Source organism: Oryzias latipes, chromosome 1 (genome assembly GCF_002234675.1).
Source record: "Oryzias latipes chromosome 1, ASM223467v1".
Taxonomy (NCBI): domain Eukaryota; kingdom Metazoa; phylum Chordata; class Actinopteri; order Beloniformes; family Adrianichthyidae; genus Oryzias; species Oryzias latipes.
This window is the reverse complement of record NC_019859.2, coordinates 23422986-23447683: the sequence shown is the minus strand read 5'-3', so window position 1 is coordinate 23447683 and position 24698 is coordinate 23422986. Positions and strand designations below refer to the sequence as shown.

General features: G+C 37.2%; 2 protein-coding genes across 6 annotated transcripts; both read left to right on the top strand.

Annotated features, from left to right (window-relative positions):
- The first annotated feature begins 5700 nt into the window (after positions 1-5700).
- On the top strand, positions 5701-14345 carry ears2 (glutamyl-tRNA synthetase 2, mitochondrial). 3 transcript variants are annotated; one of them, XM_020704629.2, is made up of 11 exons: positions 5717-5740; positions 5913-6116; positions 6384-6539; positions 7353-7542; positions 7646-7796; positions 7929-8250; positions 8370-8478; positions 10221-10374; positions 11124-11254; positions 11340-11475; positions 12497-14345. In XM_020704629.2, exons 2-11 carry the CDS (start codon positions 5915-5917, stop codon positions 12590-12592), a joined length of 1647 nt encoding a protein of 548 aa, XP_020560288.1. In that variant the 5' UTR covers positions 5717-5740; positions 5913-5914; the 3' UTR covers positions 12593-14345. The 3 variants fall into 3 exon arrangements, with proteins under 3 accessions (XP_004066103.1, XP_020560292.1, XP_020560288.1); XM_004066055.4 differs by having other exon boundaries at positions 5701-6116; XM_020704633.2 differs by lacking the exon at positions 12497-14345 and having other exon boundaries at positions 5701-6116; positions 11124-11204; positions 11340-11469.
- LOC101156469 (ADP-ribosylation factor-binding protein GGA3) lies at positions 13154-24698 on the top strand. Of its 3 annotated transcripts, none has more exons than XM_011477993.3 (16): positions 13154-13261; positions 14596-14680; positions 15069-15144; positions 15656-15754; positions 17011-17134; positions 17221-17321; positions 17397-17477; positions 17559-17696; positions 18487-18670; positions 18817-18990; positions 19074-19141; positions 19223-19335; positions 21860-21996; positions 22567-22736; positions 22899-23009; positions 23324-24698. In XM_011477993.3, exons 1-16 carry the CDS (start codon positions 13219-13221, stop codon positions 23432-23434), a joined length of 1815 nt encoding a protein of 604 aa, XP_011476295.2. In that variant the 5' UTR covers positions 13154-13218; the 3' UTR covers positions 23435-24698. The 3 variants fall into 3 exon arrangements, with proteins under 3 accessions (XP_011476295.2, XP_011476290.2, XP_004066137.2); XM_011477988.3 differs by having other exon boundaries at positions 18487-18691; XM_004066089.4 differs by having other exon boundaries at positions 18487-18697.

The window sequence follows — 24698 nt, the reverse complement described above, 5'->3', positions numbered from 1 at the left end:
ATGATGCTGACTCATTTCCAAGGTTTGGCTCATTTCTTGAAACAGAAATTACATTCTCAAAACAAACCTCCAAACCACCTGGCAATTGTTCAAAACAGAATGGAATTTCTCATGAAATTCATCACATTGCAGATGTGTTAGTACATGTCTCAATGTCTCAGTACATCTTTGCAAATGATTAAGTACAGGTAGCCTACATTTAGCACAATTTCCAAGTTAATAGAACTTGTTGATCTAAACTGATTGTTGATTCTCAGTCTAATGGTTGTTTAATCCAAATTATTTGATCCCTGAAAATGAGAGAGGTCTTGTAGGGCCTCACCTACCACTATATGTTTAATAAATTTAGTTTTGACACATGAGTGAATTGTTTTGGGAGAGATGTGAGCTTTTGCAGGTGAACCATGGCGTTGTGCCGAACCATCCATATTATTTAGGCAAAAGCACCAAGAGTGTTGAGAACATCCGGTCTGATCAAGAAAAGAGCCAAAGCAATTGAGAAGGATCTCTGCCATTTTGGTGGCACTGACTCTTTACATGGGAAAGAAATTTAGTTTTGAAGCATGAGTGAACAGTTTTGGGAGATATATTAGATTTTGCAGGTGAGCTATACTGTTGTGCTGAACTGTAAGACTGTTTTGCCAAATGATCTTAGAATTTTCAGAATGTAATTTCTGTTTCAAGAAATGAGCTAAACCAATGGAGAAAAACTGTAATCTCGGTGCAGAAAGATTATGGTCAACACTGGCCAACCCTGGTCCTCAAGAGCAAGAACCCTCTCTGTAGTCCAGGTCTTCCTGCCCAGATTGCTCCTGATTAGCTGACCCACGTGATTGATGTCGTCAGCATCAAGCAGTCAGATAGAGCTGGGATACCAGCAGGGTTGTTGCTTTAGGACCAGGGCGGTACAGCCCTGTTGTTTGGAGCAACTTATGGCTCTTGACAAAGAGAATATTTCCATGATGCAATACATTTTTCAAATGGAAGTGTAGAAATTTCCAACCACTCCTATTACTGACATTGTAGAGTATTTTTTCCTGGTTGATCAATCAATCACTTTATTTCCTCAACATGCTGTTGAACACAAGGTGCTTGACATAAAAGACATATGTAAACATTAGTTAAACAATAGCCAGTGTCATAAGACAGACACATTAGATTAAAAGCAACAAGAACAAAAGACAGACATAAAAAAGAAGGAAATGCTGTAGCTAAAAGTGTAAATTAATGCTGGGACAACATTTTCCCAAAGTTCCTACAGAAATAAATCTTTTAGGTTCAAATCTACATTCTTATATTGTTAGTGGGAAAAAGTCTCTCAATTTATCATCCAGCTCCAATCCAGCTAAGCCGTGAATAGAATGTCGTCACATTTAACTATGAAATACTCTATTTGTTAGGTTTCAAGGTCATCCAAATGATTAATAGGCAAGTGGCTTCTGTTCTGGCAAAGCAGGTTTAATACATTACTGTCAACTTCAGTTGCTGACAGAAAGAGATGTTTGTGCTGATATTTTGCCAAATATAGCTGTGTTGATTTTGATCAGATGTCTGTCCCATATCTTTAAAATACATGGTCTAGAACAAGTTTTGTTCAAAATAAATATACTGAGTCAAAATGCTGTTCTCTGGAACAATAAAAAGTCCTTTAATTTTAAAGTTAAACCCCATTAGGGTGTGTAGCATGAGTTCTTGCCATCTGACCCATTGCCTACAGGATGAGTCAGCTAAGGTGAGTTATCAAGCAGAGAGGAACTGGGTTATAATGTGATTATTTTGGTATGAATTTCAATCCACAATCTCAAGCCTCAATGTGGACACTACCACTTAGCCATGATTTGACATCCCATCAGTTGAGATCAAGGAAGGCAAAATGAGTTTCCCAGCTTTAGTGACATAAAAGTTATGTAATTGCATTGTTTCTTCTTTGCACCAAAATTTCTATAATCAAAAACCTTCATAAAAATGTTTGAGAGGAATACAAAACTAAATGCTAAATAGGAGTAGGATGAAATCACACGCTGAACCATAACACCTAAAACCTACAGAACATCAACACTTTCTGTACCTTTCAAACAAATCAAAACCATATATTGGTGATCAATCAGAATAATAATAATAAGCCTTATTACAGACTCAAGGTCCATTTGCCACAAAAATACACAAAATATATAAAAGACTTACTGATAAAAACCGAACACTCAACCAAGTATAAGAAAAATGACATAAAAAATATTAGATAAAAAAACAATGTCATAAAAGTATAAAAATCAATGACATAGGAATATAAAACAATGAGATAAGAGTATAAGAACAATAAAAAACAGGCATCATGAACTTAATAAAAACCTCCAAATAGGGGATTGGTATCTAAAAGTGCTGTGCTTTACATTGGTGAGATTTAAAATGATATAATTATTTGAAGCATTAAGGCGACACATAAAAACCATTAATAAAATGTCTTAATAACGCTTGGAGAGTATTAACTCTAGCACCAACAAACAAACTGCTTGCAATGCATCACCGAGGCTGTTTTAATAAAATCCTTAGGGCATCATTATAGGCAACCTGCAGCTTCCTCATGCTGGATGCCCTATATTTGTCCACAGGTGGGCAGTATACAAAGGCGTGCAGTAAGTTTTGAATAAAGAATTTTAAGATTGTCCGAGCATGAATAAAACCTCCGTGCGAGAGTGTTTGCCTGAGCATATAAAATACACTGTTGTCTGTAAGCTTATCGTTGATGATATGACCAAGATATTTGACTTTGTGACAGACAGCAAGCTCAGAATCAGACAGTTTAAAAGCAGGAAAATTCAATGCAATGTCATCCTTTGTACGACAACCCTTTTATTTGAATTATATAAAATATCATTCTTAAAAATTCTGAACAGACATTTAAAAGTTGATGTAAACCGGAGCTGCTGGGGCTGAAGACAACCAAATCATCTGCGTACATTAGATGATTTACCTTAAAACCACTGACCATGCAACCGGTATTACATGCATTCAAGTCCTTCGACAGGTCATCAATGTACAAGTTAAAAAGGAGTGCGGATGGAATACCTCCCTGTCTTACCCCGTTGGTCATACCAAATGGGGCAGAGACACCTGATCCCCATCTAACCACCATTTTCTGATGGGCATACCAGAAGGCTAGTAGTCTTAAAATATACCTTGGAACACCCCGATTTTTCATTTTGATAAAAGGTTTGGTGTGATTTACCCTGTCAAAGGCTTTAGATGCGTCAATAAAACACATAAGTACAGATGGATTTTCTTGTCTGTACTTCTTAACTATTTCTTTTAACGCAGAGAAAATAAAATCATTAATTGTATGAGATAAAATTCTTTATAAAACCTTTGAGAGGACACTGGCTAAGGCTATTGGTCTATAGTTGTCAATGGAGTCAAGCTTGCCTGTCTTGTTTTTAATTACAGGAACCAACAATACAGACATCATTGAGTCAGGTAATACCCCATGAGTCAGAAATCCAGTAAAACAAATGGCAAGAAGCAGAAAAAACCTCGGGCTGGCATATTTAAGATGCTCACTGCATGATGTGATCCAAGCCACATGATTTGTTGTTCTTGAGCACCTTTATGGTTTTGAACACTTGGTGGGAGGTTACTCCAATGTTAACATCACTCCCTCGTTCTCCCATTTCAAATGCTTCACCTTTAACACCATTGAATAAGGTGTAGTAATGCTGTCTCCAGAGCTCTGCTATATTATCTGCACCTATGACGCCTTCAACCTAGCCTGGTAGAGACATCTTACAGGTGTTGAAAGTTTTTACCTCTTTCCAGAAGTCAGATAAGTTGTTATTTAAGAGCTTTTTTGTTCATTGACTCTACCCTTATATTCTGCTCATTCTTGCATATAAAGCGTAGAGCATATTTATAACGTGCATTTGTCATTTTTTTGTGTTCAAAAACTGGCCCTTGTCTGGGATTTCGTGCTTCTACCCATGAATAAAAAACATCTCTGGCTACAGCATGATATTCAGCAACATGATCATTCCATCCTGGTTTAATTTTTCTTCCCCTTTGTTTAGGAATGTAGAGAGGCTTACTGGCCTCAAACACAGAGTTAAAAATGTCATTGTATATGACACAGAGCTCCTTGCTGTGTGTAACATCACTACAGTTAGCCTTGTTACACCAGATAGCATCTTTAGGAAGATGTATGCGGCTTAAGGATTTATGTGTTTGGGCATAATAGCTCAATATTTCCCTTTCTGTATCAGATGCCCAATCTAATTTATTCACTTTTACAGTACTCTTTCTTGTTAGAGCAGGTAAGTGCTCACAATTAATTGACAATGTAAAAGGAATATGATCAGACATACTTTCCCCATATAAAATGCTCATCATACTCAATGAGTTATGTGCATCAGCAGTGCTAAAACAGTGATCCAACCATGACGTGGTATGCCAGGCCTCGCTTATTTAAGTAAAACTATCAGGAGGTAAAAGTATCTTATTTGAAAAGGTAAGATTATTATTAAAGCAAAACTCACTCAAACAGTTGGCAAAAATAGACCCACAGTCTGTAACCTCAGCATTCATATCCCAAAACACATACATAGTAGTAGTTGGGGGTACTGTCTTGTATAATTGAATCAATAAAACCAAGCTTACTTAAAAACTCATCCTCATTCTGAGCACATTCATATGCTGCGTACATATTAATAAGGATGAATTCTTTGTTGTTGTGAGTGAAGTGTATTGCAATACACCAGTCTTCACAAAGTCTGATCACTTTAATCAATGTGTCAAGCTGTTTCCTCCACAGAATAGCCACACCCCCTGGTATCCTCCGCCTAACTATTGATGTGCTGAGGTCGGTGGTAGATTCCCCAGCGCCATAGAAGTCAGAGTTCAGGGTGTTCAATTTTTCCAGGTCCTGTTTAGAAATAAATATCTCTTGAAGACACAAAATGTCACAAGTTTCCATTAGTTTGTCTACAACTCTGCGGCGAGCTTTTTCCACTGCGCTCTGACCAAAGCGCAGGCCACGGCAATTGTATGAAGCAATTATTTCCTAAAGGAAATATGAATTTCCTATAGGAATTTAATTCAACTATCCCGCACTGGCACTGGATTTACATTTTTGACCTTGCATTATTTAAATTATTATATTTTATATTTACATTTTTTCTCCAACTGCAACAATTATATATTATTTTAAACACCTAGAGGGCATCATAATATCGTAATACATACAATGACATTAAAGGAAGTTCCATCCATCTTCCTCCGCTTCATCCGGAGGGAAGGAAGTTCTGACTCTGAATTCTGAATCAAAAAAAAAAAAAAACGTTTTCAAGTAAGACTTAAAAAATGCATAAAAACAATTAATGATGGGAAAGGTTCTGCTCATTTAGGATATCAGATTAACTTGTTTTACTTATATTTAGTTTGCTTTGTTTGAGCAAATTACAATTGTTTAAAAACAAAGTAAAAAAAACTAGATTAAATATAACGCCGCTTTTTTGTTACCACTGTAATATCTGTTGACATAAGGGGACATATTTTGTGATTATTAAAAAAATCTGGGTATATAAAATCTTTGAAGACACAACGTGATGTTTTACTGTAAATTGAGGCAGATTTTCTAATTGGAAAAAATCTGCCTTTTTAGAACTCTCCACTAGAGGGCAGTGTCGTGTCCGTGTGTGAGTGTTAGGCATTCAATACCGTTTCCGGTCTCGCTGAAGAAGAACACTTCCCTCAGGTTCATAACATCAAATATAACCACCTTAAAGAATAATAGTCATGGGTTAAAATGAGCTTTAACTTTGTGTCTTATTGTATGTTTACTATTGAGAATGTAGCTCTTTTGTGATCATATATTGTAAGTTGATAGCTTGTGTTATAACGGCAAAGGAAGTGTCCTGCACTCGCAGATATGATGTGGACCACCATCATGCCTCCGTGGGCTCAACCTTGTAGGAAGTGTCTTCTGCACACTTTGGTTTTCCGGGGAGGGTTTCGGTGTTTAACGGCGGCCAAGGAGAGACGCTTTGATGTCCAGCTTGGTGCTGCCGTTCGCCGAAGGTGCTCCACAGTTCAAAGCGACGTGAGGGTTCGGTTTGCTCCCAGTCCAACAGGTAAGGTCCTCCTCAAAGATCGTCTACTAAATGTCTTACGTTGTTGTGACTATGACGATATCACATTATTAAGGTGAATGTGCTTAATTACAAGACTTAAATGTAACTTTAATTCTAATTCAACTCAAATTTTAATTAATATTTAGGTTGTTTTGTTTAAAAGGAAAGTCATTTTAATAGTGTTATACCCTTTCTTATCTATGGCAAACAGTTCTCAACAAACATTTTTTAATGTAAGGATTTTGTTTTGTTTTTCTTCTGTAAAAGGCTTCTTACACCTTGGAGGTCTACGGACAGCCCTCTACAATTATATTTTTGCCAAAAAGCATGGAGGCACTTTTATTCTGCGACTGGAAGACACGGACCAGAGCCGACTGGTACCAGGAGCAGCAGACTCCATAGAGGACATGTTGGAGTGGGCTGGTAGGGAGAACAGAAATGTTCATTTTAGCTGCAAATGACTTCCTAAGAGTTTTTTTGGTGTTCATTTTTAACTGATTTCAATTGCACAGACAAAAATAATGACATTTTTATGATCACTTAGAGAAGAAAGTTGTTCTTTTTCAGAGAATGGGGGAAACAAAACGATCAAATGTTATTTTAGGTGGCAGTTATGAAGACAAAAAGAAAATGAGTCATTATATCACGGTTTCCAACTTCAATCCTCAAAACAATGACTTTTTGGCTTTAAGTTGACTCAGATCTCAGAAGTCCTACTCGTATCATTTTTTTTTTAAAATCTGTTATTCATATCCAGTGGTCTTAAAGTTACAATTTTGCCATATTTATCCAAAATCAAAAAACCTGAATTCTTCTGTAGGACATAGTTTCTGCAGAGCGGTAAGAGTTCATTTGCCTGTGAGTTGTGGGCGGGACTGCTGATGCTGAGAAAGCTGCCTCCCTTTTCCCATCAGTCATTTGTTAACACGCTCACCAGCTAGCTTACAGCCCCTCACACCCCCAACCCAACATTACCGATGCAACAAAAATGGTGAGCAACATTGCAGCTGAGACCAGGAAAACATGACGTACACGGATCTTGTCGTCTATAAGTGGATGTATCGGAAAGGAGCAGAGCAGGGAGCTAATGGCACATATGTTCCACGTAACAAATACAATCTTTTTTAATAATAATAAGCAGAGTGTAGGAGACGAATAACTTGTGGTTGAAAAAAATCTCAACTAAAAGAACAAGAAGCACCTAGGATCATAATGAGTGATGTTTATCTCCTGCAGGTATACCTCCTGATGAGAGCCCTCGGCGGGGGGGAACCCTGGGTCCCTACATGCAGTCGCAGCGATTAGACCTTTATATTCAAACGGCTCAACAGCTTGTAGAGAGCCGACACGCCTACTACTGTTTCTGTAGCCCTCAGAGACTTGAGCTGCTGAAGAAAGAAGCTTTAAGGGCTGGGCAGACTCCAAGGTAACAAAACATGAATCCACTAAGTAGTTTTGAGTCGACCTTTAAAGACAGAACACACAGAAGGCAACTGTCTTCCATGACGCTGCCGGCTGTTTTCCTGCAGGTACGACAACAGGTGTCGCCACCTGCAGGCGGCGCAGGTCCAGGAGAAGCTGGCTCAGGGACTACCCCATGTGATCAGGTTTCGCTTAGAAGAGGGCGTTGAACCTTTTCAGGATCTGATATTTGGATGGAATCGTCATGAAGTGGCACAGGTCGGAATTTTGATTTAATTTAAAGAAACATTTGGACAAAATTCCTTTACAAGGACTCTTGATAATGCTGCACTTTCTGCCTTTTAATGCAGCTTTTTTGTTGTTGTTTTTGGAATGTTTGGGTTAGTTTAGGTGGAGGGTGACCCTGTTGTAATAAAGGCAGATGGCTTTCCCACATACCACCTTGCAAACATAGTAGACGATCACTACATGAAGGTCAGCCATGTCCTGCGGGGGTCCGAGTGGCTCATCTCTACCTCCAAACACCTGCTCATGTACCGCGCTCTTGGATGGCAGCCCCCGACGTTTGGACATCTGCCTCTTTTGACGAACAAAGACGGCAGCAAACTGTCCAAGAGACAGGGGGACATTTTTATCCAAGGCTTTAGGAGAGACGGGGTCCTGCCAGAGGCTCTGCTGGACATCACCACTAATTGTGGATCTGGCTTCACCAGTGAGTGATCAGAGGAAAACTAACAGTACATGTGGAGCTGCACTTTTATTAAATCATCTTACAAAAGGCTTTTTAAGAGGAAACTAAAGCCATCTGTAATGTGTCTGTCTTTGTTGAAGCCAATCGAATGGGGCGGACGATAGAGGAACTTATTTCGGAGTTTAATCCTTCAAAGATCACAACTCATTCTGCTCTAATAGACTTGGAGAAACTACCAGAGTTTAATAGGTAAGTCTGCATTTTTCCTTCTTCTATCAGGATTCTAGTGAGAAACTTGAGATGATCCACTAACACTTTTTTATGGGCTGGTTATTTGAAATAAAATAAAAAAACAACAAAGACATTTTACTTAAATAAAAACTTGGGCTCTGTTTGACAGCTTGAATGAATATTGCTCTGGTCCTGTTTAGAGAGAAGAAAAAAATCATAATTTTTTATATTTTATATTTTTTAGAAACGAGTTAAAAGAGTTTGTTTTTCTCCAGGTTGGCAGTGTTCCTTTTCTTCCTCGGCCAAAATATTCCTGCTTTATTTTCAAGATAGATACAGCCGTGCCACTGAAGTTCTTCATTTTAGCTTTAAGTTTTAATTTGTCAAAATATCTCCATTGGATACTTTGTTGTGTTTATAAAAACAAAGGTTTTTAATCTTCAGAAACCTTGAGACAAACCATATATTTTCAGAGAAAAGTAGAAAAAAGCTGTAATGCTGTTTGTTTTTTTAGTTTTTGACACGGTTTACTGCTGAAAAAGAGTTAGGTTTGAAATGGAAAAACTGAGTGTTTTAACAAAAACAAATTCCGGAGGGTGTAGAAAATGTACACAAAACCAGAGTCATGTGGTTTGTATACCTCTGTTTTAATATAATTAAAGTACTTCTCAAAAGGAAAAACTGACATGGATTTTTAAAAAAAAGTATTTATAGGGATTTAGGAGCCGCAAAGACTCTGATCAATACAAGACTTCTGTGATAAATACAAAACCTCTCCATCACAGGAAATCACTGAAGAACACTTTGTTTTCTAACCTGAAATAGTTTTCATGACCTTTACATGACTGTAAATGTGCAGAACATTCATGCACTTCCAGCCCTAAACAAAGAACTAATAATAGCTTCTCCATCCATTTCGTTGTTGTCTTTTGACTCAGTTCGTTAAAAACGTGTTTTCTTTATAGTACATTTATCCATCCATAGATCTACTTCCGCTTATCCAGGACTGGGGCAGGGGCAGCAGTCTAAGCTATACATTTAATCTTTTATAATTTCCATTAATGAAAAAAAGACTTATGAGGTCAACAAAAGTACACATTTTGCTTTTGCTCCAAATTTTATAATGGATCTGTTTTTTTTTCTTTTGCGTTTTACAGATTTAAAAATTAAAGCTATTTTAAAAATCATTACATATCTTTATCTTCCCACCAAATCACGTACGACTTTAACATAGAAGATAAGTGATGAAATGACCCATTGGCCCACACTTTGGCACTTCTACTTTTAAAAAAAACACTTTGAGAAAAAAAAAGTTATCGCCATCAGTGATAAAATAAAAAGATTTTGCACCCTCTTTGTAAAGTTGTGTGAACTTTCTGAATTTGATATTTAATTGTGAGGAGTGCAGTGGAGAACGGAACCACCAGAATTAGTAATACAAGATTTGACAGTCAAGTCAGTCCATAAAACAAAAAGTGAATTATTTTCTTCATTTCCTTCTCACATTCCAACTTTATTCATCATCTAAACAGTAAACACGTGTCCCTTCTTTCATTGATCAATTCTATTTATACATTTTACCCCTTTACTTGTGTTTTAAACCAGTTATGCCAAAGATGTTTTGAAAGTCAATAAAAAGTTCAAATTTTCAAAAAGTATCCAGGTGGTAATGGACAGAGCATATTTATTTATTTATTTAAATACCTTTATCCGGTCAGTTTTAAGGAAATAATTGATTTTTTTTTGTGATTTGGGGGTAGAATCCACCTGCAGAAGCGGATCGAAAATGAGAAGCAGTGTCATTTGCTTGTAAAAGAGCTGAAGGAACAAATCCTGCAGGCTTACACAGCAGAGATCCATGACAGGGAAGTGCTGGACAAGGACTACATCGAGCGAGTGCTACAACTCCGCAAGGTAACCATAGCAACATTGTAACGAATATACAAAGTGCCTTTGTCTGTATCTGTGTTTAAAAGGGACCTGAAGCAAAAACACCAATGGGGGACCTTTCTGTGTGGAGTTTGCATGTTCTCCCCGTGCATGTGTGGGTTTTCTCCAGGGACTCCGGCTCCCTCCCACCATCCGAAAACATGCTTCATAGGTTAATTGGTAACTCTAAATTGGTCATACGTGTGAATGTGAGTGTGCATGGGTGTGTGAATGTGACCCTGTGACAGACTGGCGACCTGTCCAGGGTGTCCTTTGCCTTCGCCCATAAGTGGCCGAGATAAGCTCCGGCAGCCCGTGACCCCGAAAGAGACAAAACGGAAGAAGATGAATGAATGAATGAATGAATGAATGAATGAATGAATGAATGAATGAATGTGTTTAAAATCGGAAGCCTCAATCTCAAAATTCACATTTGAGATTTTGTGTTTTTGTTCACCGAAACATACCGTTTTCCCTCAAAAGGTGTAAAAAAATGTCATTTTGGGTTCCTCTTCATAATGATTACTTGAAAGACTGTATTTTGTGTGTCCTAGAAATAAGGAAACTACATTTTCTTCTTCCGACAAAAGTCTGCTTCAAAAGCTTCCTGTTATCCTTTTTGTATTTATCCGATTTAACTTGTTCAGTTTCCTATGATGAATCTTTTTTTTTTTTACTGCTCTCCAGGAGCTTCCGTCTGAGGATTAATAATTATGTTCTTCTCTTTTTAACAGGGTCACATAACCTCCCTGAGGGAACTCCTCAAACCCACCTACTCCTACCTGTGGGTGCGCCCTTCTTTTTCCAGCCAGCAGATGGCAGCACTCACCCCAGAGGCTCATCTTATTGCTTCATTAGTGCTGAAGTCTGTTACATGAAATCTCCAAGTTAACACTATTTCATAGAACTAGTTTTTTGGATTGTGAACATGTGTGTGTTTGTGCATGAAGGTTAATAGAAGATCAGGGTGAGAAGCTGTCTGTGGATGAACTCAGTAAAGACCTGAAGGTGCTGGCAAAGAAGACTAAAGCCACCAAGTACAGAGATGTCATGAAGCTGTTACGCCTGGCTATCAGCGGTCTGCAGGTACGGACGTGCTGGATGTTTTTACTTTAGAGTTTAAGTCAGGTTTGATGTCTGTCTACCCTATCAGGTTCTTAAAGTGTCAATTCGTATTAAAAAAAAAACTTGTCATTTAACCAAAATAATTTTAGGAAAGAAATAATTTTTGAAAAGAAGAATTATATAATTGTACTGAAAAGGTCAGTTTTTAAATTAAACTCACACATCTGTTAGATGGGTGCCTTTAAAAGGTGAGACTTTAAAATGAATACAGTGTAAAACCAAATAACTAATCTTATGCGTCTGAACTTTTTTTTCAATATTTACTAGGATGAAAGCTACTAAAAACTACCCCAACAATTTCAAATATTAGATACATCAAAGCACATGGAGCTGACATCAGCATATTGTGTCCGACATTTAAAATGTTACAAAAAAAATTCAGCCAATTCTTGTTTTTCAGTCTATATTTTAGCAGAGTGTAAGTGGTGTATTTTTCCTTTCTAGTTTTATATTTTTACTAAAAATGTGTTTACATATCATATTTAAATTTGTAAAAAAAAATGCAAATAGAAAGAAATGTACAGAAAGTACATTTTCTAAAAGTGTTCAACCTAACTTTAGTAATTTCAGCCCGTTTCTTTTTTTTTGCTTCAGTATTAGAAATCAACCTTTGTACATGCTTCATTTTCCATTTATTTTCATGTATGACTACGGTACAGTGATTAGTTATGATTAGGGGGTTCTGATGAAGATCAGGATGTGGGTGGGTGATGAAGCCATCTGAGGCTGAGGTTCGTCTTGTAAAGAGCAAAAAAGATGACAGTTGGAATTACATCTTATTCAGCACATCTGCCTTCATCAGAGCACAAGTATCATCTCAACGCTTAAATAGCACCTTCAATTTGCTTCAGATGTGACTAAAATAAATCTGCACCCGCTCAGGGCAGCAGCACAGAAGGAGGAAGCTGCCTTGTGACAGTATGAGGTCCATTCTTAGTTTTGGTTCACCGGTGTTTGACTTTTTGTTCCCCTTTTCTTGTAGCAAGGTCCAAGTGTTGCAGAGATGATGGTTTCTCTGAGTCCTGCGGAGCTCTGCCATCGATTCCAGAAGCTTCTGCAGCTCACAGACAACAGTTAAAGTCCGTCTGCACACCAACTGGAACCAGAAGACCTCCTTGGATTTGGATCGTATTGACAAATGCATATCATAAGCCACCCTTGTGATTTTTTTTCTTTGTTTTTGCTAAAACTAAAAGCAGAGCGTTTAAATGCTTGAAAATGCTTTACATAAAAAGTTTTTAAAATATGTTTGTTTTTTGTCATTTGACATCATGGAAAAAACAGATAGAAATTGCCTGTTTTTTAACATTGTAAATATAAATAGCTTTTTTTTAAGTGTTTGTGCAGTGTAATTGCATTTTGAGTATAAAATTGCTGAGTAACATAAGAAGCAACTTTGAAAACTATGCCTTAAATAACGAAATACATTAATTGAAGTAGGGCATTTTAAATGACGTCATACAGTTTTATACGTTTAATAGAAGATTGTGAACCACTTATGAGAAAAGGGGAAAGAAATGAGTAGGTTTGGTTCACATTCCGCCTGTTGCTGATGTGTCAGCCGGTGAAGGAGGCGGTTTTGCGGTAGCAGAGTCGGAAATGTGACTGCGTGAGTGTCACATGTCCCCATAAACAGCCGACAGTTTGACACCTTCCTTCTCTGCAAAGCCTCTGATTATCAGCCGTCTCTCGACGAGTTTGGCCATGGCGAGCAGTGGCAGCCGGGAGACTTTAGAGTCGTGGCTCAGTGAGTAAACAGTATTTAGACGTTTTGCGTTAAGATACAATTATGTAAAATCAAATTAAGCTTTGTATTTTTAACCGCTTGTTGTTGTTTTTTGTGACGTCCCGCGAACTTGCTGAGGCACAAGTTGAACTCCAACTACAATTTCTGATTAAGAATGATAAACTGCGGAATATTTCTCTATCACCGAAGATGTGGTTTATTTGTTTATTAGTTAAAGTCAAGTTTAGGGTTATACACGAGCAGAAAACTTACTGCGCTGAAACAGGAAGTTGTTGCGGCGCGTGCGTGTTATCAGGCTCGAGAGATCGACGGTGCACGCGCACTGTCAAAGTTGCGATGCTGAAATAATTTTCGCTCCTAAATTTACGTAGTTAGAGAGTTCTTGTCTATAGAACGGAGTTTGTCTATTTTTTTCTTGACGTTGTACGCTGATGTAATTGTAATTACTTTAAATACTTTGGGGGTCTTTTTGACTGCCGTGTCTCCTCAGACAGACGCACGTTCTTCCTGGACCTTCACCTTGTCTTAGTTTTTTTTAAAGATCGTCACTTTCTTTCATTCCTTCAAAAATAAACATGCTGTCACTTTTTTACTTGTATTAAAAAGTTAAATATTTCTATTAGTGTATCTATTACATTTCATATGTAGCATTGATTGATTGATTGTATGACTGACTGACTGATTGGGTTTATTTCAAGCAATTTCTGCAATAGAAACAAGGAACCTATAGTACACACATGACACATTGATTCAATTATTCATCATTATTGTCAAATAGAGTTTGATTAGTTGCTTGAAAGGGAGTGGGATGGAGCAAACCCAAACAAGCCCTATATTTTGTAGGGAAAGTAAAGATTTAAGTCACTTCATATTTTTTCAATGTTCATAAAAGTACAGAAAACATGTCAGTTGTTTCATGGCTTATTATCAGCTTTTCTCTACAGTGTTTGTTTTTTTTTTTTTTTTTTTGCTTAAAATAACAAGGACTAGTTATGAGACGCTGATAAATTCGAACAGAAGCTTTAACAGAAACAGTTTGTAAGTTTAATATTTTGACTTTTTATTAATTAAAAAAAATATTTGCCAAAAAAAAACAAATTACTGCAGTGTTGCAAAAATTACAATGCTTAAGCGAAATGGGTTTTGCTGCAGCCTCATGTTCAGTTCAAGGAAATATTTAAAGAAATGTCAAGATTTACTATATTTGTAAAAGAAGCAGTTTGTGAATAAAGAAGTAATATAAGTACATTATACTCAACAAATGCATCTTTTTTTTTTCTTGTTAAATGAAATGTAGTTTCTCTGCTGAAAATAGTTTTTGTTTGTTGTGTCAGACAAGGCCACCGACCCTAATAATGAGGGGGACAGATGGGACTGTATTCAGGGCTTCTACCAGCTCGTCAATGAAGAGACAAATGGGTAAGCGGAGCACACATCACATGTATTTTTGTTTTAGGGTTTTAAACTGCATACAGTCCTATCTATCACTTTTAAGAGATCAATGTGCAGGTCTCCTTATTTTTGACTGTTGCTTTCATGAACACGCGGCTTTCAACACAAAGTTGCTCCACGAATTGTTTCGCTGTCACGAGTTTGTGTAACTGTCCTGGATGAGGAAGAACTTTGTTCCCTCAGCATGAATTAACATGGATTCTGTTAGTGACGCTGTGCTCATTATGGACAATTCTTCTCGAAAACGTGTCCTTTATTCCTCTAGAATGTGGGTGTTGTGTGAGGGCAGCACTGTTAACTGCTGTTAAAATAGTTAAATCTGATTTTTTTTTTTAAAACTGTCATCTCCTTTCAGACCACAGGTTGCTACTCGTCTGCTTGCTCATAAAATCCAGTCCCCACAGGAGAAAGAAGCTCTTCAGGCTCTCACTGTCAGTAACTGCTTACACATTCATATTTTAAAAAATGCATTTCATCCCTTGTATTTTTAGAAGTTAAAAACACAGTAGATTATATTGGCAGATGTTTTTTTTTCCGATTATTTAAGCATGTAAAAATGTTTACATTTTTTGTTGTATGACAAGTTTTTTCCTAAAAGACATATCTCATATTTGGTAATATATTTATTAAAAACCAACTGCCTGTTTTGTGAATATTTATATTGGCTAAACTTTAATCACATAAACAATACGACACGATAATTGAATGAGCATTAGTCATTTCCTGTGTCATGGTTCAAGTTCATATTTTAATGCTATGTTTTGAAGTAGAGTCTGCTGAGAAATGCAATTTTTCATGGGTCATGTGCCTCGTATCATCTGACATGTATGCACTGAGTGACGAATTGTCTTTTTTTTGTACTGGTTTCTATCCAACAGCAGATTTTTCTTTCAGTTTCTTCTCTCAGGTTGTTGATTGCTGTTTTTTTTTTGTGCTTTCCAGGTTCTTGAGGCGTGCATGAACAATTGTGGGAAGAGATTTCACACTGAAGCTGCTAAGTTTCGCTTTCTCAATGAGCTGATTAAAATACTTACACCAAAGGTATTTTTCACCAGAGACACTTCTGTCAGTGATGGATTTTGTTTTAAAAATTGTGAAAATTTTAGTCACCAGCTTTTTAAATTATATTTAGCTATATCTTTTATCTTTTATCCAAAATCAAAAAGCCTGTGTCGGAGTTCATCAGAAATTCGCCTCTGACTTGTGGGCGGGACTGATGGCGTGGAAGTAGCCCTACGCTGATATGTCATCATTAGTTTTTTTATACCTCTCTCCAACTAGCTTATAGCCCCTAACAATCCAACCTAACATTAGTGTAGAAAATAAAAAACAATATCGGGCCTATGCAGCCAAACCGTTTTGAACCAGATGGCAGCTCAGACAAGGAAAATGAAGATTGTAAAGAATTTGTCTGCAAGTAAATGCATCAGAATTGGGGCAGAGAAGGGAGACTTTGGCCAGCCCATGGCAGATGCTGCGTCACAAACCTGAGCTATTTTAAACCAGGATTTTATCTGATCCTGATACATCATGATTTGATTAAAGAAATACTCAGAAATTCTGTTTTAATCTTAAATTATCTTATATATGTCCTCATTCATGAGAAAAATGCTATAAAAACAAGTTAAAAACACAATTTCCATTGGTTCTTTGGACTTTTAGAATCGACACATTCTAATGCAGTTAAGGAACTTTGAAATTACTCATTAAAATTCTCTATGCTGTGTTCAGTTTTTATGTATAAAGAGAAAACATTTAAAAAAAAAAACAGTAGGGTTGTTTTAGCTAGATTTATTTTTAGAAATTATCTTCACTTTTTCTGTCTTTTGTTTAAATGCCTCCCATCTGGAAAATAAAAAGAAGTGAATTATTGGTAGAATCAAACAAATTAATTTTAAATTTAAAAAAAACGCCAGAATAATTTTATTTGCTACTTTGGAATCACTTCAATCAAATGTACAAAATTTAAAGAAATTCAAAGAATTGCACTGAACAGTTTACATTTACATGGTTAAAACATAAAAATGTGTCGACTATAAACTATGGATGTGAAAAACTGAAGAAAAGAAGCTTTGATACAATTTAGCCTAAGTCTTCAATGCATTTACTTCAATTTACCTTAGCAAAATGCAATTTTAAGTCAAAAAGTTTGCAAATTGCTGTATACATTGTAAAATTCTAGTCACACAAAAACTTTGTGGAGGAGAATTAAATTATTTTGATATATTTGTTACACACAAATCAATGAATTAACCCAGGACCCTTCATCATGTCCCCATATTTATTTTTCCAAACAGTACTTTGGTGCATGGACTCCACAGCAAGTTAAAGACAGAGTGACGGAGGTCCTCTATGGATGGACACTCTGGCTTAAAGAAGAACCCAAAATACAGCAGGCGTATAGCATGCTCAAGAAACAGGGTGAGAAAGACCACAGGCAGAAATTCTGCAGTCTCTATGGTAACGCTTTATTGTAAGATTATATGCACTGTTAATTGTTCATTCAGGCATTGTGAAGGGGGATCCCAAACTGTCAGACACACTTGTTATGCCTCCACCCCCACAAAGAACTACAGAGTCTATTTTTGACCAAGAAGACAAGGCAAAGGTAAGTCGCTTTGGTGACATGTGACAGACAGCCTGTCTGAACCTCCGCGCTGCTAACCGGTCTCTATGTCATCAGCTGTTAACAAGGTTGTTGAAAAGTGGCCATCCTAAAGACCTGGAAACTGCCAACAGACTCATTAAAAACACAATCAAAGAGGTGAGAGGAGCTGCTCATTTTCGTTAAGAGCATTTTCTCTTGGATGACTGAAAAACAGTTTTTGCTTATTTCTGTCTGCAGGAGCAGGAGAAGGCTGAAAAGGCATCAAAACGAGAGTCAACCCTGAAGGAAGTGGAGAGCTGCACCAAGCAGCTTAGAGAACTACTGGACCAGCATGTAGTTAATGGAGCCACATTTCAGCCCAGCAATGATGTGAAGGTACCCAGTTTAGTTGCCACTTCAAGGAAAAGTGCTAGCATTAGAAGTGGGAAAGTTCTGTAACAGAGTTGAGCATTTTAAACTTATTTAGCAGAACAATGCAATTAGTTTTTTATTCCTTCATAATTTAATCAGGAAAAATCCCATTGAGATTCACATATTTCTTTTTCAATGGTGTCCTGGCCAAGAGGCAAATCACTGAACAACCTGAGGAATTTATTTATAATTATACAATTAAAACAGTAAAAAGATTAAAAACATCATTATGTTGGTGATTTCATTTTCAGGTCCTTCAGAATAGCATCAAAGCAAGACAAAGATGGGAGATGTGGTAGTCGAGTTGTCCGTTTCAATCCCACAGTGATGACTTTTTGCAGTCCAGTGTTATCCTGCCATTATCTGGCAGTGTCCCAAAGTGTCTCATGATGTCAAGAATGTTTGACCTCATCCCCCAAGTGCCTCAGAATTCCATTCACCGTGGAGCAAACAATTAGGCAGATTTTTGGTCTATTTAGTGTGAAACTGCATAGAACAGAAGATGTCATTGTTATGCTTAATGCTAAAACAAGTCAAGCTCTGACTATTGCTTCAAATAGTCAATTCTAAACAAATCAGAGACATATCTGCAGATCAAAGTTTGTGTAATTATAAAATGTGTTGATTTAAAATAAATTCCTATATCTAATGTTTTTCAAAATTTTCCACAAAAAAAGTCTTATAAAGGAATTTATGGTTGAATATGTTTAGAAATCTAAATGATGAACATTTGATTTTCCTGCACCAACTGCAGGCCCTTTATGAGCGCTGCGACCGGCTGAGGCCCAATCTCTTCCGCCTGGCAAGCGATACGATGGATGACGATGAGGCTCTAACACAGATTCTGGCTGCAAATGATGAGCTAACACTCACAGTGAATGCCTACAAAGACCTGGTGGGGAGAGGAAGCGTTAACGGAAGACGAGTGAGAAATAAAAGTGAAGAAGACTCAAGTAGAAGTATTTGTGGGTCTCATATTGTTAAATTATTTTTCTCTTTTTGTTTCTTTTTGGAAAAATAGTCTGCTCTTTTCAATAATTCCATTTTACTTTTAACCTTTTTTTCTTTTTTGTTTTGTCTTTAGCTCCAACAAGCCCAACAGCCACAAAGAGCTACCACCTCATTGATCTGTCTGCTCTGGATTCTCCAAAGCCTCACAGAAAAGCTGATTTACAGCCTGAATTTGAATCTTCTCTCTTTTTCTCTTCTGTGGAGAACACTTTCTTCACAGGCGCTGATGAAGACTTGAGTGAAATGGGTAAATCTATTATCCTAAACCCTTATTTAGCATGTTTAAGAACAATACATTTTTGAAAGGGAATTGTGATTTTGATGTTACAGATTTTGATAAGTTGGGCACAAAGCAGAGTCAAGATGGTCCGAAATCCTATTATACTGAACTGATGCAAGTAAGACATAAAACACAAGAATACACTTAAGAATTAAGTTATTCTGATTGGAAGACTAAAAAAATGTGAACTTTGTTTTAGCTAAATGAAGACATTCAAATGAGGAATTCTGAGCAGAATGGAGGGAAGGGACCCACACTCAGAGCTCGTGGATGTGGAGGAACCAGTGCTGCCTCAAATGGGACAAATATTAGGTAAGAAGTTTTACAATAGGGACCAAGCCAACAGGTTTGCTACAAGGCATTGACATGATTTAAAAAAAATATTACCATACATGTTAATAGTTGGTTGTACTCTTTTCTTTTCTTTTTTATTTTAGCTTTTATGCCAACTTAACTCTAACATTTATCCTAACTCTATAACCAGAGAACGGCAACAGTTTAAAAAGAAGCACAGAAAATTTGTGGGTTTAATAGAAACCAAAATAAATGATTTCCAGCAGTTTATGAAGCAGGACTTATATTAATCCAGGGAGCATTTAGGCAGTTTGCAGCCCAAAAGAAATCTCTGATCCTGCAGCATCTGTAAAAGACTGTAAAAAAAAAAAACACTCAACCACAGACTTATGTAAGATTATGATGTCTTGTTAACCCTTTGGAAGCAATGACACCTGGAGGCTTCCTACTGTGAGATCAGATTGATAAAAATATGTCTGATTTTAATATTCTGTAAATGAGATTTTTATTGAATGAAGGAGAGAAAAAGGCAACTATTTGTAGTTTCTGGAGAAAATCGTTGTTTTGTTTTAAAAAATGAGGTTTAAGATAAATGTAGGTCAGGCGGCTGCAGCGTGGAGTAGAGGACCCGCTGTGGGGGACGGAGTGGAGCTAGCTGTCAGCTATTAATATTAATATAAATTTGATCGAGTTCTTATTGTTGGAGATTTTAATATACATGTGTGTCCAGACCATTAAATGGCTAAGGACTTTTTAAGTCTAATTGACTCTTTTAATTTTATTTAGCATGTGTTGAAACCCACGCAGGAATGTGGACACACACTTGTTCCAGTGCTAACATATGCATATGGGGACTCTCTGTTTCTAACCTGGTGATATGTGACGCAGTGTTTTCAGATCAAATGCCTGTTTTATTTTACATCACTCTGCCCTGTAGCACCTGTAGGCCTCGAGCTCTGGCTCGGTGCATCCTTATTATCAATCCTTCCACTGCAGCTCTGTTCTCTCCTTCTTTTAATCAAACTAGTGTCATCCCACAGTCCACGTGCTTGTACGGATGAGCTCAGCTCCTGGTTTCACTCAACCTGCCTGACAGTACTGGATGTAGTGGCTCCACTTAAATCCAGACACCCTAAAGTTAAAGCTGAGCTGTGGTTGGACAACATAACTGCTATTCAATCAATCAATTGGTCAAACAATCAATCAATCAATTTATTATTTGTATAGCACTTATACAAGCAGAGGCAACCAAAGTGCTTAACTTAAAATCAAATAAAATCAGAAACAATAAAAATAACAAAAGAATAAAATTAACCAGCTGACCCTCTAAATCTGCTCACTGCAGTTAAAAGCCTGACTAAAAAGATGAGTTTTTATACGTGACTTAAAATTACTGACGGTTCTGGCAGACCTCACAGAGAAGGAGAGAGCATTCCAAAGTTTAGGAGCTGCAGCCAAAAAGGTTCTGTCTCCCCGAGTCACAAGCCGAGTCTTGGGAACCATTAAAAGCATTTGATCTTCAGATTTTAGGACTCATCGTGGACAATACACATGTAACAGCTCAGAGAAATACAGAGGTGCCAGACCATTCAAACATTTAAAACCAAAAGTACAATCTTAAAAATGATCCTAAAAGACACAGGCAGCCAGTGAAGAGAGCGTAAAAGTGGAGTAGTATGCTCACACCGTCTGGTCCCCGTTAACAGGCGGGCCGCTGAATTCTGAACCAGCTGGAGACGGTGGAGCAGAGACTGGTCAATGCCACTGGACAGGGAGTTACGGTAGTCCAGTCTAAAGAAGATCAAAGCATGGATCACTTGTTCCAGAGCATGAGGAGGAAAATTTGGCTTAACTTTGCTTATTAGCCTCAAGTGATAAAAACTTCACTGGACTTACTGCCCTGACCTGCCTGTCAAATTTAAAATGCTTGTCAAGGTTTACCCCAAGATGCCTAATTAAAGGAGCATCTGAAGGGTCCAGGGGGCCATTAGCACTACAGCAGCCTGTCAGCAGGTCAGTCCTTCCAAACACAAACACCTCTGTCTTATTTTCATTAGGAAAAGAGGAAGTTAAGCTCCATCCTGGATTTGATGTGTCCTAAGCACTTCTGTAAATTGCTTAGCACAATTTACAGCTGCATCTGCTACAATGCAGCCATTGATCAAGAAGCCTAACCTGGATCCCTCCGTGTGGTCAAATTTTAGGCCCTTTTCCAAACTCCTATTCCTCTCATAGATTCTGAAAGAAATTGTATATGTCCAATTGAAGGATTTTCTAGATGAAAATGGAAACCTTGAGGTTTTCTAGTCTATCTTTAAATCTGTACAAAGCACTGAGTCAGCTCTGCTCAGGGTGTTTAACAACATCCTTTTAGCTACAGATGTTGGGGATTTTTAGCTACAGATGTGGTTCTGGTACTACTGGATCTAAGGCCCCATTTACACTGCATGGTTCAAGTGACCCAATTCCAATTTTTTTCCTCCCGTGGCACAGATCGGATATGACCGGTTTTCTTTTAAACTTTTGTTTTTTATCCTGTCAGGTCACTACCTCACACTCAGTCAACATCACAGAAACTACTGAGTGACAGCTCTGCATCTCCTTGGAAACGGGAGGAAAGCTGTTGTGCCCCAAAATCACTGAACCATATCTTTGTACCACTGGAAACAATCAAATCTAGTAAGTCTCCTGACAGATTATCTCTAAAAACCAGTTTATTTTCTTTGTTGCGTAGTGAAACGTAGCCTTGAATCAGGAGCAAGGGCCCACTTTTAGGGTGTGGTGGATAAAAACGACACAATAGCATTACACAACCAGCATAAAAGCTGTTTTTTTGAACATTTGATAAAACATGTGGTGGGAACAGCCTGTAGTAGAATATCCATATTTTGAGGACTTCTGGGATTGTCAGCTGAATGCAGCTTTTCTTTGAAGTCATATGCTAATCCTCTGTTTCCTAAATGGCTTTTCTTACCAAGAAACTTTCCAAATATGTTTTTTTTAAGACCTGCTCTCCTTGGAGTCTCTTAGCTGTAGGTAGAGGATTTAGCTCTACATGTGACCAGAATGAGCATCTTGACATAAAAAGGAAATAATGCAAATTAAGCATTCTATTATATGTGGCCTGGTACCAATAACCTGACCATAACCTTGTGTCTGCAGCCTGGGGGCCACAGATGTATACTATGTATGTATATTGTGTGTGTAGATCTATGTCTGGTCTGACTGACGACGTTTTGATTCTGGTAGGTCCGCTGGAACCAGTCATTTTATACAACCAAGGAGGAATCCACGTGTCTCTTCATTTTGCTAGTAACTGCCCACCTGCTAACCCTGGTGTGGCTGTTGTCGTCATGTCTGCAGTCAACACATCGGCTCTCCCCGTCAAAGATTTTAGCTTTCAAGTAGCTGTTCCAAAGGTAAACAGCAGGTGCTCTTTTTAAATTTGTTGTTGAAATGGGCAGATCTAAACTCAGAATTTTTTTGTGTGAATGTCATCAAGCTTTAATTGTTGTTGGAAAGATTAAACAACCCTTTTTTTTGCTGGTTTGTTAAACATTGATTTTACAAAATGTGTGCAGAGTATGTCAGTCAAACTTCAGCCGGCCTCTGGGACACACCTTCTTCCTTTCAACCCTCTCCATCCTCCATCCTCAGTCTCTCAAGTCCTGCTATTAGCAAATCCTCAGAGTGTAAGTATGATCAGCCTTACAAAGTATCACTCACAATGCAAAAAAAATCTATTTAGCATCATATTAAAGTTTTGAAGGTTTTGTTACCAAAGAAATATTAAAAAAAAGAAAACTGAAAAACCTAAACACAAGTTATTCATTTATTATTTTATGTATGTAGGAGAGAGAGTTTGCATGAACAAACAGTAGAGATCAATACATCCGATTTAAAGTGTCATTTGACAATGTAATGCTGGTTCATGTGATAGCCTAAGTTTATTTTATATTTATTTGATTTTTTTCACAGATAATTAAATTGCCTATTTTTCTTGCAGTGCAAGGTGCGCTTGCGTTACAAGTTAACACTGACTCATGGGGACAAACACCTAAACGAGGCTGCAGAGATTGACAGCTTTCCTGACTGGAACTCTCTGATTGGCTGTTGAAAGTTCAAAGTTCAAAGCTCTGTTTTGACATGTATCTGACATTTATGGCACGGTAATGTTCACCCAGAGGAAAGCACTATAGGGGTGGAAAATTCTTTCTTTGAATGTAGCACATCTTCTCAAAGTAAAACCAAAGAACGCCTTTTAAAATGACATTTTCCAGTGAAAATTGAAAATATAAACTTCTTCAGACAGAATATTGTTGGTTCTGATGGTTGATCTGCAAAAATGAAGGTAATATTTTTCGGTTTCTCATTTTTGGGAAGCAGAATTATTATGTGTCTGTTCAGTGCTTAAAGCTTTTATTTAGTTTGGTCAAAAAAAAACTGGCAGCATTCAGAAATGCTGAAGAACAGGGGAGACTGAAAAAGCTTTACTCGTGTAGGAGGGACTGAATCTGCTGATTGGTGTGATATTTACTATTGTGCTGAAATTGAGTCAAAATGGGATTTTGGGTAGCCATTTGGAAAGCCAACTCAGTTGAATCTTAAAACTTATTTGGAGGTGTAGTCAATCTGCAAAGAATTTGGAGTCTCTGAATAATAAACATAAAATATAGCTACATTGACATCACCTTTTTTTTTACCTAAATGTCTATTTTGCTCTTCTCAATGATGATAGTTACAGTTTTACAGTTTTTTTTTTTACTTATGTGTCTTTAATTTAGGAGATTTTATGCTTTTAAAGGCCATAACTTTTACAAGTGATGTTTCCTCAAGGATTGAAAGTTACTTTTTTTGTTGTTATTTACTTGAAAGTGTGATTTAGCACCAATCTTTACACTTTGTTTATTGTAAAAGCATTTGAATAAGGTTTTCTGCTAAAGCCACAAAGAACTGCTGTACATCATAGTTGGAAGCTGTCTTTTTGTGTTAACATTGATGGCTTTTTTGCCATCAATTTTTTTTTTTTTTAGAAGTTTTTCTTTTTTTGGATGGTTTTAAACTTGCCTTATTGGGTATTTTGTTTTCTGCTTTTAACTTAAATGGCCACAACAGTGTTTCTTAATCAGCAGTGTTATGCTTCTATCTGAAGCTCAAAGCTGCTATTATGAGCCCAAATCAACAAATGAATTGTGAAATGTGCTTATTATGCAGTTCTGCCTAGTCTTTGTTTGTTGTTGCCGTTTTGTATGCTTTCATTTTTTTGTTGCTTAATGTTACTGTCATTTGGTTTCAATACCAGTCTGTGAAACGGCAACCATAATACTACCATTTTTCCCCTGTGCCTTATTTCATAAATAAATACACAATTTTTTATACAA

Coding starts and splice junctions, on each gene's coding strand:
- ears2 (XM_004066055.4), top strand. CDS start 5,915: ATGATGTGGACCACCATCATGCCTCCGTGGGCTCAACCTTGTAGGAAG. Junction 8,251..8,369: donor TTGTGGATCTGGCTTCACCA/GTGAGTGATCAG, acceptor TCTTTGTTGAAG/CCAATCGAATGGGGCGGACG. Junction 8,479..10,220: donor AAACTACCAGAGTTTAATAG/GTAAGTCTGCAT, acceptor ATTTGGGGGTAG/AATCCACCTGCAGAAGCGGA.
- LOC101156469 (XM_004066089.4), top strand. CDS start 13,219: ATGGCGAGCAGTGGCAGCCGGGAGACTTTAGAGTCGTGGCTCA. Junction 15,755..17,010: donor TTAAAATACTTACACCAAAG/GTATTTTTCACC, acceptor TTTTCCAAACAG/TACTTTGGTGCATGGACTCC. Junction 17,322..17,396: donor ACCAAGAAGACAAGGCAAAG/GTAAGTCGCTTT, acceptor CTATGTCATCAG/CTGTTAACAAGGTTGTTGAA.